The 16050-nt window shown below is 35.7% G+C and overlaps 1 protein-coding gene across 1 annotated transcript in view; it reads right to left on the bottom strand.

Annotated features, from left to right (window-relative positions):
- Nucleotides 1–6842: 6842 nt before the first annotated feature.
- Nucleotides 6843–16050, bottom strand: part of LOC144448651 (pecanex-like protein 1) — a 29024-nt gene continuing 19816 nt past the window's right edge. Inside the window, exons 24-36 of the mRNA XM_078138932.1 lie at nt 15556–15614; nt 15102–15317; nt 14547–14606; nt 13741–13934; nt 13022–13252; nt 12522–12625; nt 10844–10991; nt 10367–10518; nt 9684–9762; nt 8836–9110; nt 8250–8356; nt 7606–7865; nt 6843–7118 (exon numbers count right to left, since the gene is read on the bottom strand). Of these exons, the coding sequence (XP_077995058.1) occupies nt 6843–7118; nt 7606–7865; nt 8250–8356; nt 8836–9110; nt 9684–9762; nt 10367–10518; nt 10844–10991; nt 12522–12625; nt 13022–13252; nt 13741–13934; nt 14547–14606; nt 15102–15317; nt 15556–15614 (2161 nt within the window). The remainder of the gene's footprint in view (nt 7119–7605; nt 7866–8249; nt 8357–8835; nt 9111–9683; nt 9763–10366; nt 10519–10843; nt 10992–12521; nt 12626–13021; nt 13253–13740; nt 13935–14546; nt 14607–15101; nt 15318–15555; nt 15615–16050) is intronic.

Genomic DNA, 16050 nt, shown 5'->3' with positions numbered 1-16050 from the left:
TTCGATAATCAACAAGTTATCTTGTTTACAAGTACTAATGTGTTGTTCAATCAAAACACTTGACAATTGTTAGCTACTAGAGATAAATGTAATTAGTACAGGATTAGTAGATAAATCAACATGTCAGTAGATCACGCCGTTGTTAGCTCTTGTTTGTAAGTAAGTAGCACAAAAGTAGATTATACATAATAATTTTGGTAAAATATGCCAAAATTCCAAATATGTCATTCTAATTCTATGTCCATATCTGTCCTTGTCTGGTTTCATAACGTATATATAAAGGTCGACAAATATGCCAACTTGTCAAGGCCTGTCTGCAATATACTAGTAATGGGAAAAGGGTGTTGCAACAACAAACTGGGTTTAGTTTATACCATTGGCACACCAGTGAGCTAGCATAATGGCGGGGTTGGAGAATATCGATCAGGCAGCAAAATTAAAACAACGCCTTCAGTGTATAGACCTGTCAAATTTAAGGAACACTTTGCTTCTGTTCGTCGGTGTGTTTGCCTTTATAGTATGCGGAGGCCTTATGTTCCATTTTATTGAAGGTGACTGGCACTCTACCATGGAGATCGATGACACGGTCGAAGTCAACAAGACTACTAAAATCCGATTGGAACTTATAGAACACCTGTGGAACAACGCAAGTCAACACACCCAAGAAGAATGGACATCGTTAGCATTAGATGAAATAGAAAAGATGGAAGAAAAACTTGACAAAGTTAAGAATGATCATGAAAAAGCTGTTTACTTCCGTCGCTGGAATTTCTTTTCAGCTTGTTTCTTTTGTATCACCGTAATGAGTACTATAGGTAGGTATTTTTGTGTTGTCAACAGTGACAGTTTAAAAACCTTAGTTAGCCTTCGAAATGGTGAAGGCTTGCATATCGTGACTTAGAAAAAGCAGTACACCGAATCATTTGATTTGGACTATCAGACGCACCAACCTTTTACTGTCATAACTTTTCTTGAGCAATTTAACCCGATGTGTAAAGATTAATTGCTAATTTTAGATGATACTGTCTTTTAAAGACGTGAAATTATTGCCAGGATAGTCTAAACATTGTTTTAAAAGACTACACTACCCTAATTTAGTGTGGTATTATCTTAAAAGTATTTACGGGACATAGTCAAGCAGTCCCCTCTGAGGCTCTGAGTCGATCACGATCAAATACCTGTCATGTATATATGATATGGGGGGGGGGGGGGGTCATCATGTTTTAGAATTAAATGATGGGGGAGGTCAACCTGTGTTTTGATTTAAAGAGTGTCAGTGACTTTTCATTGGCCCGATGGAAAAATTATGTGTCAACCATATGCGGGCTAATCGTTTGGTTTTGAAACACTGATACAGCCGAGTTGATTGCTGGAAACGTCCGCCTTATTTATTAGTTTAGGGACTGTTTTACGTATCATCAATCTCCAATATACCACGCACATTAAAGGCATGCTTTGATTCATTCAAGGCACGTAATAATTGGGCAATTAAATTCTGAAGATTCGTGCAGGCCTGGGTTGGGAATTGTCGTATAACATTAAGCCAATCAATACGAAATGCAAGCGCCAAACCAAGTCTATGAAGGCCAATGAACCGGTATCGTTTTATGTGTGTTCATTAATTGCATCTACCCATTGATGGACGAGTTCACTTACTTTTTTTCATTTTGCTCGACAATTGTCATTATAGGATATGGTACCATTTCCCCAATAACGCAAGTGGGACGGTTGGCATGTATATTTTATGCCATTGTTGGAATTCCGCTCTTCCTGATATTTTTGGCTAAAATTGGTCGATTAATTGCCGTACCATTGAAATACCTTCACCGCCGGGTTACTGCTGCCAGGAAGCACTGCAAAGAAGCATTGGATATGGAAGACGAAATAGATGCCAGAGTTGGCAAATCCGTCATGGTACAGTGTAATGCAATAGAGCTGGAACAAACAATGAAAACTTCTGTGGACAATGAGAATTTTGTACCAAAACCGACTCTTGAAAACAGCCAAAAAATGACAACAGGGAGTAATAAAGATGACAATGATATCCAGGACGTGGGTGATGCCCCAGTAACACTTCTTCTTGTTGTTCTGTTGCTATGGATCGTAGCAGGTTCTATAGTTATCATATTTATGAAATCTGGTTCTGATTGGACTTATTTAGACGCTTTCTATTTCACCACCATTACGTTCACAACGGTTGGCTTTGGTGATCTCGTGATTCATGATGCTGCCGCCGATAATTTAGATAGTGATGAACTTGTCTTGAGGCAGATTTTCCTTGCCATTTACATAGTTATTGGACTTGTGGTCATGTCAGTTACTATAAACCTGATTCAGGACCAATTAAACGCGACCGTTAAAAGAATAAAGGAGAAACAAATGGCGAAAAAGAGCAAGTGTAACTGTTGCAATGGATAGCAATGATCTGATGAGACCATAATGCAAGTATTTTGTGAATTGAATGAAAGGGAATAATTTTGCATAACTGTTGGCTCACCTTGGTGAAGAAAGGTGTAGGCATTTAAATCAGTTGTTTTGTCTATTATGTAAATTCATGTATGACATGTCTCATCTTTCATATCTATGTCGTATCTAAATTATGATTATTTTTTAACCTCGTCTATAGTTATCAAAATCAACGATCATGAGAGTCTAGGCTAATTTCATCCTTGAAGTCAAACTGAAAGATCGATTCGTTGTAGTTGGTGCTCCAACTCCATTGTAATCACTCCCGATCACTTGAGCTCCTACAAATAATATCAGGTCATCATTCAGTGGTTATCTACAACTAGTACAAGGTGAAGCTGGAAATGCACCATCAAAGGGATAGTTTTCTACAGGTGACAAATGATGATGAATGATGCATGGATGAATGAGTGGACGATGTAATAAAATTAATATGAAATGTGCTCTGGCAATATCACAATTTAATGCCTGCCCTTGGGCTGGTACGCTTTAGGCCTAATAAAAAAATTATCCGATTACGCTCAATTTTAGAATAGGTGGGTAGGTAAATTTTTTATTTTATTTTATATTTTTTTCAGGTGTAGGTGTATAGGTCAGGTAGTTATGTGTTTTCCAAATGGTATCTGTGTTATTGGTTTCTTCCCATCATATGTACAGCCATTACAGATAGGAAGAACAGTTTTTTTATTGTCTTTATAAGTTGTCAGTTTCCGCGTCCATTATTTCTGGCGAGACTTCACAATTTTCACGATTTTATTTTTTTCTCGAACATCTTTTTTTAGGGTCGGCAGTGAAAAACTAGGTGGGGTCGGGTAGCTGAAAATTCTGATGTTGCCCTATAGCTGGCACGGGCTATTATTTAAATATCACATACAAAGGTGTAATATTAATGAAATAATTTTATTTACATTATATTTACAGTCACAAAATTCCTACTATCATGTAATTTTGCTTTATTACATAGATATACATGTATTTGCATATAATGAGTTTGGTATATAAGTATTAAATGCATGTCTGATAACACCATGTCATACTACAGTCACTGACTACTATGTCTGGCATCAAGAACAAAGTGTTGCAGACTACCTTACCTGAAACAACATGGAAATAGCAAAATTATGCATCCATATACGGCACCTTGAGCCCCCTTCCCTCCCCTCCCTTCCCAACTTATTTCTAACCCCATCTTTTTAATGTCTTGTATGCATACAAAAAGTAATATTACGCCACTGGTATAAAACTTTGAATCTGGCAAATGTGTGTTGGTACCTTTAAGCTGTGGATGTCATAACTGTCCTTTAATGAGATAAGTCTTGTTTCCACACATGTCATAACTGATGCTGATATGGTACGCAAGCACTTTGGCTTTAAATTAATAACCTATGCCAAAACTGAAAATGTAAAATATACACATCAGGCAGTGCTGTGTTAAAAGTGTTAAGGTGTTAGAAATATATGCAAATGAGGTGGAAACTGTATTGGTTTGTAGTATCGTCATGGTGGTAAGTCGTGTGATATCATTGCTAGTATGTTTCAGCTCCATCACCCTTACTAAACCATCACTTACAAGGTCTGTTTTTGGAAGCTGTTGGTCAAGGAGAGCCAAACAATTTCAGGAAGTTTCTTTGAATGAAAATCTCTTCAAAATATGAAACACTTTACTCATAAAGACAAACTTCTCTATACATGTAAAGTTCAAATATTTTCTTTAAAATCTAGAAATAGTAATTGCTCTGATCAACTGAAATAAATACCCACAGTCTATTTGTACTTAGCAACACAGTAAATATTGTACAACCTGTACAGCCAACTACATATGTAAGTATCAATCTCACTGTTTGTGAATGAATCTGCCAACAACTACAGATGTAAGCATCAATCTCATTGGTTATGAATGAATCTGCAAACAACTACAGATGTAAGCACCAATCTCATTGGTTGTGAATGAATCTGAACATGTAACTGTGAAACATTAATCTAATTGGCTGTGCCTGCAAACTTTCATTTTGTCTATATTCAAACACAATATGTCTCTACTTACTTTTTTGTCTTATGACATCTCACTACATACGTATACATACATACATACATACATACATACATACATACATACATACATACATACACACACACACACATACATACATACATACATACATACATGCATACACACACACATACATACGTATACATACATACATACATACGTATACATACATACGTATACATACACACACACACATACTTACATAAAGATAACTAAAAAAAGTAAAAATATGCAATGTATCTCAAGTAGCTCTGTTAGGCTTATTGCATGATTTTGCCAAAAGTAAGATCAATGAATTAGGACATACAGGTATGTTCATTTTATGACAGCATCAAAAGAAATATAGTCTGAAGGTGATGGACAATCATAACTCCACATTATCAGTACTGACAACACAGCTGAACACCCTCTGAAGAGATTACACAAATTATTTTGAAACAAGTGTTACTTGGATCAATCTTTCTCAAGCACTAGGCATTATGATGCTTGAACAACACAACTTCAACATCATCTAGTATTATTGTTTTAATGTAAAAAAGGTATCATTTTAGTTTTCACAGGTATATCATGAGCTGAAATGTTTGATAGGTATTGTGGACTTGGTATCTGTAGACAGTATAGTGAAAATACAAAGTTGCCTGGTTTGGGAGTTACAACCTACATATCAAAGTGTTACAACAGCATTGAGACACATAAGATGTGAAACATTGCATTTGGTTGACCAAATATCAAATTAGGAATCTAAACGGACCATGTTTGCATACATTTGACCGTTGGAGTTGTTTGTAGTTGTGGTAATACCTAATATGAGGTGATTGGAAGAGTAGCCTTCCTGTAAGGGTCTGGGTAACCAAGACTAGATTATTTGTAGTTGCTGTAATATCTAGTCTGGAGTGATTGGAAGGGTGGCCTTCCTGCAAGGTTCTGGGTAACCAATTCTAGATTATTTGTAGTTGTAGTAATACCAATTCTGGAGTGATTGGAAGGGTAGCCTTCCTGCAAGGTTCTGGGTAACCAAGACTAGATTATTTGTAGTTGTAGTAATACCTATTCTGGAGTGATTGGAAGGAGAGCCATCTTGTAAGAGTCTGGGTAACCAAGACTAGATTATTTGTAGTTGTAGTAATACCTATTCTGTAGTGATTGGAAGGGTAGCCTTCCTGCAAGGTTCTGGGTAACCAAGACTAGATTATTTGTAGTTGTGGATTGTTTACCAATGGAATAATATATTTCCCATGAGGCACCATTCAAGATGGCTGGTTTGCAAGATCATCATTAACACCAAGTAATACAAAGGTAAAGGGTGTATACACAGGCACAGGAGCACACAGTTTTGGCAAGTCTTTGACATGATACAATTTTGGCCAGTCACTCTTTATACAAGATGTGGAAGTCATCAAGGTGATATCATGGTGGCAAGAAAGTAAAACTGGACATTTGTTGGCTATGATATGGAAATCTTTCCACCTTGTTTGAATGTTGACATAATAGTTTGACTGTTTCACAAGTGAAGCTGTTTGTAAACAAACATGGCTATTGATGGCAAACAAAGCTAGCTTGACTGTAGACACTTTCCTTCCACAGTTAATGCAAAAAAAAAATGTGGCGATCTTTCAGTGCTTCTATGCATGAACTATGTTAGCTTGTTTGTTTTATGTGGTGAACTTACATGTAAGCTGTTAATGTCATTCAACATACTAGAAACATTTCAAGATTAGAATTGTTGATGTCAGAGTGAAATCTGGCCAATACTTTTTTTTTAAAACACATAAATCTTACAGTTCTTTCTTGATAAACAACCCTGTGTAGAGTTTCATTTGCTTACACCATACAAAACAAAAGTTGTTAACAAGTACTTGTGACTTTATGACATATTACAAGTTTGGCGTTCCTAAGCTGTTTCACAGGGGTTGCGGTTGGCTGGAAGGTGTGTCAGTTATCAAACAGTAGTAAGGGAGAGGGTGTTATTTCTACATAGCATGGGTGATGAGGACCATGTGCATGACATGTGAGTACAGCAATGATGAAAAAGACCATATATAAACTATGTATCTACAAAGAGCACTGGACTTGTAAATACTTGTGACAAATACAGTTGTGATAAAACATAGCAAGGCACTAGTAGAATGTGTAAATTACTCTGAATATCATGATCATGTCTGAGTAATTTGTTGATATGTCATTCAAAAAACTTCTCTGTTTTGGCTGATGAGTAAATTCCCCTCATAGATTTGGTCACTTTTGACCTTGCACACATTAATAAACTTGTTTGACCCTGTACATACAGAATAACCTGAAGAGAGGCTGAGTTGACACGACGTCAGTGCTATACCTCAGCCCCAAGATCACTGATTCCAGACTCTGCAATAGGTACATATTTATCCTCGATGTGTACAAGCAGTATTGTTTTATCTAGATGTGACCTTTTGCCAGGGTCGTGGTGACAGGGTAACCATCGATGTACAACTGTTCCTTCCATGCTATCTGTGATAACCCAGTCCTTCCAGTAGTCACGCCCACCATGTTTTCTCATTTGTTCATCTGGCCATTGTAGATATCTACCTGTGTTTAACTTGTCATACACAACATTGGGATCTGTTATCTGTGGATGACAGTCAACAAACAGTAACAGTTACAAACCTATATTCTATATACAGCAATGTAGAATAGTGTTCATTCATGGAAATCAATACAAAACGTTTGTCTTAGGGGGTCTTACAGCATCCCTATGACTACAGTCTGACTCTCTAGCTAGAACAAAATGTGCAAATACTATAGAGCTTAAAATGGTTACACTAATTAGAAGTACTGATAAGTAAAATTGAAATTTCAAATTTTGTGGCCATGAAACATAAAATAAATATAAATATAAAATGGAGGACAAGCATATCCACCCGTGTTATTCAGAGTTCCCCTTTAGAATTTACTGTATAAATCCATTATGGTGTCTCACACTACAGTATTCACACACATAAAGGTATGTTCTCATTTTACAGCAATACAGAGCAGACCTTGGTGACAGTAACTTACTATTTCTGTCATGAGTATCAATTGAATTTCTGATCAAGTATGGTGTACAAAAGTCTTACCCTAACTCTCTGTAGGACAGGTTCTCCAGTCTGACTTGGGTAATCCGGCAGTAGACCAGCTATGTAAAGAAGAGCTGCACTATTACGTTTACTACCAGTCAGTATACTAGCACTGGTAGCAGAGCTAAGACTGCCTTGTAGTTGTTGTTGGAGTGGAGTACCAGACTCAGGGATACCACGTAAAGACTCATCACCCTGTAGTTGTCCTAGTCCCATTAATCTAGCAGATGGTGGAAGTGTTCCTGTATTACCACTGCCATCTGTAAAAGTCAACAATTGCTTTATTTGGAAGCACTATATGGCTTGAATTCAAAGTGGTCAGATTTAGTTTTCATTTTGCACTAAGCTTACATTAATTTGAGTGATTTTGATTTCCTAGTACAGTATTGCATAAGTCCAAGTGAGTGTACAGAGAGCAGTACAGTAGATCTCATTTGAAACTGTGAAACTTTGGTGCTAAGAAATAACTTCTACACAAAATACCTGTTAAACATGTTTTACCCTAACTGCAAAACAGCTATGCAGATCTCACCTGTGACTGACATTAAAAAATAACATCTCTCTCAGTTTCCACACAAAATAGCACTGAGTTGATGATTTTTTACTCAAACTGCGAAACTAAGTGCCACTAGAGTATATCTCACCTGTAACAGCAACACTCAGAGCTACATTTTGAGGTACTGCACTTGTGTCTGCATCTCCTTGTGTCATTCCACCACTACTGCAGCCTGCACCACATCGTTCTAGTAACCTAGCAAAGAATAACACAAGACGTTTCACTTTAGCATAATAGATCAGTAATTTGATTGGCGTGCGCGTGATCAAAAGCCATGATTATGTCTCTCTGGGCCTTTATATATCACTTGAGTTTGTTAACGAAGTCAAATCACGAATTGTGTTTTCAAGCCATTTGCATAGTACCCCTGGTACTCATTTACTTCAAAAATCACAGTGAGTTAGTCAAACTGATTTGATGCAGAAATAAGAGTGTAATTTGCATGTAAAGATTCAAAGCCACGGTAACTACTTTTTGATATTTTAAAGTATAGTACAAGACTTAACAGTTGAGGTGATAGTGTCATCATTTAACTTTCCAAATAATTCTAGTATAGTCATTCTAATTTCATAGTTTTGAACTCATTTTCACATCAAAATCATAATTATTAATAAGCAATCAAAACAAATGTGAGGGTGTCTGAGGATTTTCTTGTTCATTTGTACATGTCATACCTTGTCCAATATTTGATAACACACTCTTTGATTCCCTTGAAACTAATGGATCCTCCTGATATTGCACGTAGCTGTGAATTAGTCTCTGCATAGGATGTTGTCAATGGCGACACATAGATTGGATATCCGATTGGCTGATCACATGATGAGTTGATCATGTTCCTCAAGGCCTGCTTGGCGTTCTGGATACTCCCACGTTCTGGGTTACGATTTCTGAGGAAGACTAATTCCTGCTGTTGGCCAGACCATAGTCCACGTACACATTCTTTGTTCACCTAAGAAACAAAAATTCACCAATCAGAACTAAATGCAAAACAACATGGTTTCAGTGTCCACTGTAAGTTCAATTTCTGGTGGTCAAATTGCAAGAAAGTCCACGGACACTGCTTATTTATTGCAAGAGATACACTCAGGTTTAGGTTTGGGAATTGAAATCGAGACCTAAACCTAACCTTATCCACCATTCACTATTTTGTATACATACAGGTCTCTATTGTATACATTGTAGTTGGTCCACTCTTCTATATACTTACTAATGTTCTACTTGGTACAACAAGTTTACTACTGCACACAGCACACTGCAGTCCCCCATAATTGTCTAGAGCTTAACATTGATTTGTTACACAATAATAAGTTGGTGGGAACATGTCTGTAACAATATTACCTCATTGGCATATATATACATAACTTGCAAATTTACATTGTAGGAATCAGTCCAACTTTGGAACTGAAAAATGACATGGGAAATTATCCATGGATGGCTACATCTAATTCAACCACATGTGTTATCATATCAATAACTTTGTCAGGACAATGGAATCAATTCCACAATTCATTATGTGTCTTACCTTTATCAATCTAAAGCTAAGGTACCTCTTATTCAACATAATTATTTTATATTCATCTGTACCATCATCCAGTACATGCCTGTAAATAAAAAAATATCAACAATTAAATGTATACGATTGTGACTAGCTTATTTATTGACAGTGAAATCCTGGCAATAAACAGCAACTTTTCCATGCTGTCCTGTTGTACAGTATAGCATGGTTATTTGTAGCCTGGAATCCATACTGTCCTGTTGTACAGTATAGCATGGTTATTTGTAGCCTGGAATCCATACTGTCCTGTTGTACAGTATAGCATGGAATCCATACTGTCCTGTTGTACTGTATAGCATGGCTATTTATAGCCTGAAATTCATACTGTCCTGTTGTACTGTATAGCATGGCTTTTTGTATCCTAGAATCCATATACAGTCGTGTTCCACAGTACAACATGGCTATTTGTAGCCTGGAATCCATGGTGTCCTAGTCTACTCTACAGCATGGTTACTATAATCCATGTCAATTGCAAATATTTGTTCCAGTCATGTATTTGGAATATGCCTTGTTTTAAGATGGCTGTTATTGGGTGTACAACAGTTCTATTTGTAGTTTCCAATATATTGCTCTATGTTACAGGAATGACTGTGAAAGTTTAGAATGGTCTTCACATATTTCATTAACATAGTAAGTACTGATGAGTTTACCTGAGAGCTAATAATGATGGGATATTTGAGAGGACGGCATTTCTCCAGGCAGGATCGCCTTCGTGTGATATGACCATGTTTTCTTCATGGTTGGTAATTGCATCGTACAGAATCTTATGATCATCATACTCATCAGGAGATGTGAAGTGATCCTATGTAAATGAAAGGTAAGATAGAAGGTAGATATTATTAGGTCAATAGTCTGATGATTATTTGCAGAGTTTGACATCAGGTATTAGTAGGGTATATATTCAGTAGTGAAACTCACTGCTAGTAAAATGAAAGTGATTATTTTGATGTGAAAAAACTCATGATTTGAAGTGTTGTCAAAAGTTGAAGACCTATCTCATTTGTTATGAACTCTAAATGAATCATCCTTCATCCATTGATAACACTACTATTATAATATACACATCACTGTCAATTGAGGGCGCTCTTTGCCATAAAAGTCATTGCCATAATGAAGTCAGTACTTACTTGATGTAATTTGAGGGCCATTCGGATTCCAGGTGCTACGCACCTTCTCAATAATTCCATATCATTGAAAACCCATTCATCCCGTGGGGATGTTATACGGAAATCACCCTTAAACAAGGCATGTAGTCCATATAGAAATGATTCCAAACTGTTTCAGGTATAAAGGAAAGCAAAAATTAGTATATTGAATTGACTTATGATTGTAACCATGCATGATTCTGCCTTTATAATGGTTTACATTTAATTAAAGTGACACTAGCTGTAACCAGAATACTATTTTTTGGATCAGACAATCAGCAATGTATTCACTGGAAATTGTTAAAATAGTAATAATTAGCCAATGTACATGTAAATTAGGGGTCAATTGTATCCAAAAGTAGCACAGTAATAGATTGAGACCGTGATTGTTTTAAGGGCGCTGATTTTTGTGTGTGGACCCAAAATCAAACACTATCTAGTTTGAATGGAAGTACAGGTGCAATATGAAAATTAAGGATGCAGTGATACATTGCCGTAAATTGATTTCTAATATATACATCTATCTGTTCTACTATTAGGACTAGTACTAATCCATTGAGGGGTACTTCACACACACAAAAGTTATTCATTTTTAATCCTGGCAAATATAGTCTTTCTTACTTGTTTATATCATTTTTTGTGAAAAGTAATTATTCCCCGATATTTCACAATTACACCACGTATGTGTATCTCATTTAAAGGCAAACGTAGGCACACATTACAGCTAAAACAGGCAGTATTTGCCAGGAGACTATGTAACATATACATTTATGAGCAAAGTCAATTATTTTGCAAATTTAGATTACTGTTTTACTTGATAGATAACCAAATGATTGACATTGATCATTAAATGTATATGTTATGTACAGTCTTCTGGTGAACACTCCCTTTTTTCATTGTAACCCTTTGTAAACTAAATTAGAAGAACTCCATTGATTAAAACAAACTACTGTACTATTTCAATAACATGTGCTCTGGTTTAATTATGATGGTAACAAATGACATATCTCACTCCTTCAATAATATACATAAGTTGTTGATTTACATGTCTTGTTTTCAACTACCCAATATAAAGTTAAGTTTACAATGAATTGATAGAAAGTATTATGGTGGAAGATATGAGTTTAGAATAAAGGGAAAGTTGACTGTACTTACACAGCAAAACACGAACTAGGAGAGGTGGTGAAGAATGAAGAGGAAACGGTATTAGAAGATATAGAATGATATAGACATGGTGTGACAAATGGATGTAGTATTTATATATAGTATGAATGAAATACTAGTAAACTGTTATCACTGCAAGTAAGTTATCAAGTTGAGTTTCATAACATTCATGTGTTCCTGAGTAGCATGACAGGTGTCATTCATGAATAAATTGACATCAAAATATAAACATGACATCCGAATGTTGTGTTCCTGATTGCCACAATACCTTTTCCAAGCACAAAGATTCACATTTGTATTGGCTTCCATAATGAGCTAAGACATTGATGAGATTTATAAGCCTAATTTGTGAAGCCATCTACCAGAGTACTAGTGGATAAGATATGACAATAATCTATGACCTAAGTATGCTCTAGTCACATGATACGAGATGAACCAACTGTAATGTAAGTATGCTTTAGTCACATGATTCAATATGAACCAATGAGATCCTTACCTTGCTGAGAGATGATGTGATGCTGTTCCAAGTGCTCTTCTACCAAGTACACACAACCCAAAACAAAGGGTTACAAGGGGTGACTCTCTGGTAGCTTCTACTGTCTAGAATGTGGTCAGAATACAAATATTTAGATGTGTAACAGATGGCAAATATAGCTTTCTGAAAATTTGAACTGTAACAGTAGTTTTCATGAATATTATTTGTAGTAAGACTCTAGTACAAATTTCTTCTTTCACTTGGAATTTAGTTACGGATATGTTTTGAAAAATCATTTGTACTTGTCAATAATTACACTAGTGGACACTAGATTTAGTCTGGCCACTGATGGACACAGTCTCAGAGATGTTTGGAAGACTTTCAGACATGGACACACAAACTGACAGACAGACAAACAGACAGACATTCAGAGACACAGCACTATCGCTATTGAACCAATGAATTTGAAACACATATCACAAAACTTGCTAACTTTAAGATTAAACAAAACAAAGTTGTACCTCCTGTCTTCTGCTTGCACAGTACTGTATCCATTCACCATAAGTATTACAGAAACTAGTACGAGAAATTCCAAAATTACGATGATCAAAGTCTTCATCAATGTTTGGTGTAAATGTTGGGTCACAATCTGCATAGTTTTTATCAAGGCAAGATTTAAGAGCTTCCTGGATGTTGTCATCACCTATCCATTGTAGAAGTTTAGGTGATCTCACAACATAGTAAATAATACTCTGTTGAATAGATATATACAATTATTATAAGATGACAACAAAGTAGGTGAATACACATTCACATCTGAACATTTTACTCATGAGTGAGTGAATCAATTATTTAAGATGATTTTTATGAAAAATGTAACATTATCAAAACAATATCAGAGTTTTTCTTAAAAACCAGAAATCTAGTCATTACACACATGTCTTGCATTCTTTACAAAAAGGGTTGTAAACATACAAGTAGACAAGACTTTGTCAAAGACACATTTCCCCAAGATCTAAGCCCCATCCATCCAAACCTACCTGACCGACCAACTGACTACAATTTTTTCAGTCACAGGTTAATCTCAACATATTCAGTAAAAGACAGTCATATCATACTTCTTAAATAATTTTGTACATACATGAGTTTCTGTCATTTTTAGTTTGATTTTGTCATTAACCTTGACAGCACATCTACACAGTATCTACACAAAGAAAATGAACACACTGACAAATCTTACCTTGACATAGTATGTAATAAGGATTTTTCTCAAATCAAATACTTGTAGCATAGATGCAGCACTGTTATCACTAATACTATAACCCTCTAGTACGTATTTAGCTGACGTCACCTGCCATGCCAACCATCGCTGATTAAATGCCGCATTGAAAGACAACATGTGAGGAAAGTGACCTGGCTCACAGCAACAGCATCCTACAATAGAATGTACTTGTTTTAGTTCACATAAATCAAGGTAAAGTTATCTGTGATGTCTTATAGATCAATTGTCTTACAAACATGTGCATTGATATAGCAAAGCTGTAAGCATACTATTCAAATTTTTGTTCAGAAATGTCACTCAGTCTATGTATGTACAAATGGTAGCCAAGGATTGAACCCCCCCCCCCACCTCAAAAAACAAAAACAAAACATGAACATGCATGAACAAACAAACAAACAAACAAACAAACAAACAAACAAACAAACAAAAACCCAATGAACACTTGGTTTTTCAATTCAGCTTTTAATAAAAATGAAATCTTTGAAAGTCATCCATTCTTTAAATGGTTTTGGTTAATAAGTGACATTTTGGTTGGGCTACAATCCAGAAAAAATCCTATACAGTACCAGGAGAAATCCTTGTATAGTCTTAGCTATCATTTCTTGAATACTGTCTGTTTTGAACAGGTTATCAATCTTTTATCAAATGGTTTAATTAGATCTTGTAACTCATTATGCTATTCATTTGAATTATTAGATTCAAACACAAAACATTCAAATGGTGATTATTTGAAGTGATATTACAATTACTATTTTCTATCTTACCGTCATCTTCCTCCACACCTTCTGTTATTGCTTCTACCTCCCTCTGTTGACAATATGTCCCTGTGGACAAAACAATCTCTCTGTCAGTCTTCACAGACAAAAGTACTATAAACATTGATATTTTCTGAATGAGAAAATTCTGCAAATGTGCCAAATATTAAATTGTATGTATCATTGAGTCTGGTGCATTGCATTGCACTGTTTAATATGGTGACAAGTTACAAGTTACTCAATACACTACAATGTTCTTTCCTGTGTCATAAGTCAATAATTGTTCTTATTGATGAACATTTTCAAGTTGACTATATTGGTATCTAATAATGCATCTATTAATTAAATACTTCTAACTGGAAAAAGAAATTCATCCATATACAAATACCACTGTATGGATTTATTGCAGAGTTCTGCATATATTGATATATAATAGTTGGCCAATATTTGTGAAAACAACAGGACTATGGGAACTATTTAGGAACTGTTGTACATCTGAATTCACGGCATCTCAGTTGAATGGTTGCATGCAGTACAAGACCAATGAATGACATGACCTCTTACCTCTGAACTCTAGGCCTCTAAGTTGAAAGGTCACCAGGCCATTACCCAACTCAATGATATGCACCAGTGCATTCAGATAGTCAGATGCTAAGATATAGCAGTCCCCCTGTGTTATTGTACCCCATCTACCCAGGGCTAAATCACCACATAAACTATGCTGCAAAGATCTTGTCAGATGCTCATAGAAGATAGAATTCAGATTATTGTCATCACATCCTGAAAAGATGAACACAATGTGAATTCAAATTATTGTCACACCATGAAAAGAATATATTAATGAGACAATTCAGCAAGGACTACGGCTTTGTGAATTAAACTAAATATACTTGGATGACCTTCAAAGACTAAAATTCACTTCATTATGACTTCACACATTCCTCAATAATGCTGCACAATGGAAAGTGGACAAGTGTAAATAATGACACTTCAGTTACATACAAAAGATCTCCCTTACCTGGCATTCTGTCCAACTGTGATGACAACCTGGTATTGGAGTGATCCACACGTTTTGTGCTAAATATGACAGAAAGACATTTATAATAGTTATCAGAATGATCAAAGGAAAAGTTGTTACAAAAACTAATCAAAATGTAAATTCTTTGAAAGCTCAGCCTGTTCGGTGCTAAATATTAGAAAGATTGGCAATAATTACAGTGATACACATTACTGGGTATATAAAAAATTCATAGCAAACTATTAATGAAATGAATCTCCTTCTGAGGGTTGCAGGTTCTTACTGCATGTTTGCATGTAATACAAAGTACCATATTCATACATATAATGGCATATCACAGTACAAACAAAGCAAATATACAAATGACAATCCTCAGGCAAAGTTTCCTTTTTAAAAAAAAATTCATCCAGCCATTCTTGAGAAATAATGTTACAGACAGACAGTGCAGACAAAAAGATTGGGGTAGTACAAAGACACACATGCATACACACACAC

This window comes from Glandiceps talaboti, chromosome 2, assembly GCF_964340395.1.
Source record: "Glandiceps talaboti chromosome 2, keGlaTala1.1, whole genome shotgun sequence".
NCBI lineage: Eukaryota > Metazoa > Hemichordata > Enteropneusta > Spengelidae > Glandiceps > Glandiceps talaboti.
This window is presented reverse-complemented; position numbering and strand designations above follow the sequence as displayed.